This window comes from Gracilinanus agilis, unplaced genomic scaffold, assembly GCF_016433145.1.
Source record: "Gracilinanus agilis isolate LMUSP501 unplaced genomic scaffold, AgileGrace unplaced_scaffold39476, whole genome shotgun sequence".
In the NCBI taxonomy this organism is placed as follows: Eukaryota; Metazoa; Chordata; class Mammalia; order Didelphimorphia; family Didelphidae; genus Gracilinanus; species Gracilinanus agilis.
The window spans coordinates 50-4,943 of NW_025372996.1; the positions used below are offsets into that span (position 1 = coordinate 50).

At 42.6% G+C, this 4,894-nt stretch overlaps 1 protein-coding gene across 1 annotated transcript; it reads left to right on the plus strand.

Annotated features, from left to right (window-relative positions):
- Positions 1-425: 425 nt before the first annotated feature.
- On the plus strand, positions 426-3,415 carry LOC123255117 (sushi, von Willebrand factor type A, EGF and pentraxin domain-containing protein 1-like; the record flags this gene model as incomplete). Its single annotated transcript, XM_044683971.1, has 1 exon — positions 426-3,415. A coding segment is annotated over one exon (2,796 nt), but the record flags the coding sequence as incomplete, so codon positions are not given.
- Between the last annotated feature and the right edge of the window lie 1,479 nt (positions 3,416-4,894).

The following is a 4,894-nucleotide window of genomic DNA, read 5'->3' on the forward strand; positions in this document are numbered from 1 at the left end:
TGCACTTTTTAAATTATGGACTTGTTTTTTCTAATATCAACTTTGGCATTATCTTGGAAAGCTTAAATTATATAGTTTGCTTAGGAATTTATTTCCAAGGTTATATCACTCAATGCATGAAAAGGCATTTATTGAATACCTCTTATATGCCCAGAATTATGCTAGTTGTATAATGTGAATGTCTCCTGGTCCAGTTTCCAGGCACTAGTTTTACCTTCTAATTAGAAAAAATAGACTAGAACATTTAAAATATGTTCTAAATACTGTGATGTGTGCAGTCCATTTTCCTTGTGGGCATTTTAATTTCATTCTCATTCAATTGTTTTCTTGGCAACAAATAAAATAATTCATCTGTATATTTACCATGTATATTCTTCTTGTTGCGTTTTAAAATATGCCCTCTTGTTTTATTCCCTATCGTACAGCACACAACTGGAAAAGTCTTTGAAAGTGAAGTGAGGTACCAGTGTAACCCAGGATACAAGATGGTGGGAAGTCCTTCATTTGTCTGCCAGGCCAATCGCCAGTGGCATAGTGAATCTCCTCCAGCCTGCATTCCCCTCAGCTGTGGGAAACCTCCATCTCTTCAGAATGGCTATATCAAAGGAGAAATCTTTGAGGTGGGATCTAAGGTTCAGTTTTTCTGCAATGAGGGTTATGACCTTGTGGGAGATGCTTCTTGGACATGCCAGAAGTCAGGGAAGTGGAACAGAAAGCCAAATCAAAAGTGTGTGCCAGCCAAGTGCCCAGACCCACCCCTGCTGGAAAATCAACTTGTAATAAAGGAATTGGTGCATGAAGTTGGTTTGGTACAATTTTCCTGTAAGGAGGGTTATGTCCTCCAAGGACCTTCCATCCTGAAGTGCTTGGTATCACAACGGTGGAATGGCTCTTTTCCTTTCTGTAAGATGGTACTTTGCCTCCCACCTCCACTCATTTCCTTTGGTGTCCCTGATTCTTCCCCTGCTCTTCATTTTGGAACTGTTATCAAATACTCCTGTGTAGATGGGTTTTTTATGAGAGGAGATTCCACTACCTCTTGCCAAGCTGATGGCACATGGAGTTCACCACTGCCTGAATGCATCCCCGTCGAATGCCCTCAGCCTGAAGAAATTCCCAATGGCATCATAGACGTGCAAGGTCTTGCCTACCTCAGCACAGCCTTGTACACATGTAAACCTGGCTTTGAATTGATGGGAAATATGACTATCCTTTGTGGAGAAGATGGACACTGGCTTGGAGGAAAACCAACTTGCAAACCCATTGAGTGTCCAAAACCCAGTGAAATCCTAAATGGCAAACTTTTTTACACAAACCTCCATTATGGACAAACCATCTCCTACTCGTGTGATAGGGGTTTTAGCCTTGAAGGACCAAAAACTCTGACTTGTTTAGAGACAGGGGATTGGGATGTGACTGTTCCATCTTGTAGTGCCATTTACTGTGAGCCCCCACAACCTATTGAAAATGGCTTTGTGGAAGGAGCAGATTACAGCTATGGTGCCATGATTATCTACAGTTGTTTCCCAGGATTCCAGTTGACGGGTCATGCCATGCAAACCTGCGATGAGACAGGGTGGTCCAGCTTTATACCAACGTGCCTTCCCATAGACTGTGGTCTTCCTCCCCATATTGATTTTGGAGACTATGTGAAAGTCAAAGGTCAAGAAGGATATTTTGATCAAGAAGATGATGCTATGGAAGTCCCATACCTGACTCCTGAACCTCCTCATTCACTTAGTCCAATGGAGAGTACCTGGAAAAACATGAAAGGCCCTACAGTTATGCACATACCTAACTTTTTCTATGGTACTCTAGTTTTATATAGCTGTAACCCTGGACATGAGCTTTTGGGTAATCCTATGCTGATTTGCCAGGAGGATGGGACTTGGAATGGCAGTGCCCCTGCCTGCATATCAATAGAATGTGACTTGCCTAGCCAGCCACAGAATGGCTTTTTGCATTTTACTGAAAATACAATGGGCAGCGTAGTCCACTACAGCTGTAACCCAGGGCATGTGCTGGTGGGCTCTAGCAGAAGACTTTGTTTATCAAATAGACAATGGAGTGATAATGCCCCACACTGTGAAGTAATTTCATGCAATAAACCAAACCAACTAATGAATGGATCTATTCAAGGAGGAAATTACACATACCTGAGTGTGCTGCATTATTCTTGCAACCCTGGGTATGAACTGAACGGCTCCAACAGAAGAACGTGTCAGGAAGACAGTCAGTGGGATGGGAATGAACCAATTTGTGTCCCCGTGGCCTGTGGTGCACCCCCAATCTCAGAGAATAGTCAGGTGAGTGGGAATGAGTACACATTCCAAAAGGAGATTGTGTATACTTGCAATGAAGGATTCCTGCTTAAAGGATCTAGTAGCAGAGTTTGCCTGGCCAATGGGAGCTGGAGTGGCGTCACTCCAGTCTGTGTGGCTGTCAAGTGTCCGGTACCACCACAGATTGTCAATGGGGAAGTGAGTGAACTGGAACACAGCTTTGGGAAGGAAATCGATTTCCACTGTCATGAAGGCTATGTATTGCATGGTGCCACAAAACTAACCTGCCAGATGGATGGCACCTGGAATGGAGAGGCACCTCTCTGCAAACCAGTCAACTGTGGCCCTCCGGAAGATCTCTCTCATGGATTCCTAAATGGTTCCTCCTTTTCTTATGGAGACTACATAGAGTATGTGTGCTTTCCTGGTTATGAGCTCCTTGGCCCTCCTTTGAGACAATGTCTCTCCAGTGGCTCCTGGAGTGGTAGTCCCCCTTCTTGCCTGCCCTGTGAGTGTCCTATGCCCGTGATTCAAAATGGCCTCGTTGTTGGGGAAGATTTCAGTTGTGGAAAAGTTGCGCAGTTTCAATGCCTTGAAGGCTTCAAGCTTCTGGGGTCTTCTGAAATTACTTGTGAAGCAGCTGGACAGTGGAGTGCGGGCTTTCCGCTCTGTGGACGCAATTCTTGTGGTCCCCCACCAACAATTTTGAATGCATTCATCAATGGGAGCAGTTCCCTGGAGGAGAATGCAATAACCTACAGCTGTATGACTGGCTATGTCATGCAGGACAGGTCTGACCTGATTTGTACAGAGAAAGGGACATGGAGCGAGCCCTATCCAAGCTGTGAGCCTCTCTCCTGTGGACCACCACCTGCTGTAGCTAATGCGGTAGCAACTGGAGAGGCACATACTTATGGAAGTAAAGTACATCACAGGTAAGGTAACAACTATAAAGCGGGGTTTTCTTAACCTTTGTCATGTCCTAGGCCCTTTTAATAATATAATGAAGACGATAGATCCCTTCTCCAGATAATGTCTTTAAAATGCAGATGATAAAATATATTTTTACAAAGGAAACTAGCCAAATTGAAATATAGCTATCAAAAAAAAATTAAGCCACAAACCCCCAGATTGAGAACCCCTGCTCTAAAGTCTCTAGGAGGCATAGGCAAGAAATTTTAAAAGTGAAAATAAATGGCATTGGGGGCAGCTGGATAGCTCAGGGGATTGAGAGCCAAACCTAGAGACAGGATATCCTAGGTTCAAATCTGGCTTCAGATACTTAGCTGTGTGATCTTGGTTAAGTCACTTAACCCCCATTGCCTGATCCTTAGTGTTCTATTGCCTTGGAACCAATAGACAGCATTGATTCTAAGTTGAAGGAAGGGTTTAAGAAAAAAAAAAAAAAGAAAAGAAAACAAATGTCAGGTTTTAAAAAGTACCTATTGTGGGGCATCTGGGTAGCTCAGTGGATTGAGAGTCAGGCCTAGAGATGGGAGGTCCTACGTTCAAATCTGGCTTCAGACACTTCCCAGCTATGTGACCCTGGGCAAGTCACTTGACCCCCATTGCCCACCCTTGCCACTCTTCCACCAAGGAGCCAATACACAGAAGTTAAGGGTTTAAAAAAAGTAACTATTGTAAAATGAGTATGTTACCAATAAAGTCATCAAACATTTGTTAAGTGCCTACTCTGTGTGAGGCACTGGACTGAGGACTGGGGGCTAAGGACAAAGAAAAGTAAAATATACCCTCTAAGGCTTGGCCTTATGAACTTTAGATTTTTTAGAATATTAGCGCACATTTTTATAATGATATACAAAGCATTTATCTCACACCAACTCTGAAGTAAGTGGATTAGGAATATGGACTAGACTTCTGATTTCATTGGATTAGGGAATGCCTAGGTGAGAAAACTCCCTCTATCAATGCAATTTAGCAACTTCTCATCTTAGGAAGTTGCCTAGAGCACTTAACAAAAAGTTTCAGAGGCAGGATTTGAATCCAAGTTTTAGTGGTTTCAAGGGCAGCCCTTTTTCTCTATCCATTGCACTAGAGTACTATTGTACATTGGATAGTACCCCATTTTATATGTTCTAACATCTGTCCAAGGTCATTGAGAGGGTCTGGAGTAAAACTCAGATCCTCCATATTCCAAGCCCACCATATTTTCCACCCTAAACCTGACCCATGCTTGACTTCGTTCTACCCAGAATTGCTAAATCGCCATTATTTTGTTTGGAATTCCATCCATTCATGATTGTTTTTTTTTAACCTTTCATCTCATAATCAATACTGTGTATTGGCTCCAAGGCAGAAGAGCAAGTCTAGGCAATGAGGGTTAAGTGACTTGCCCAGGGTCATATAAATAGGAAGTGTTTGAGACCAGATTTGATCCCAGGACCTCTCATCTCTAGACCTAGCTCTCAATGTATTGAACTGCTTGCCTGCACTCCTCCCCATTGGTTATTTTAAAGATGTAATATCTAATCATCATCATAATTTATTGATTAGAAGATCAAGTTTTCATGAACAGAGGACCTCCAAGGTGGGCTTTAAAAGAAGGTAAGAATTTTAGCAAGTGAAGGTATATATATATATATATTTTTATA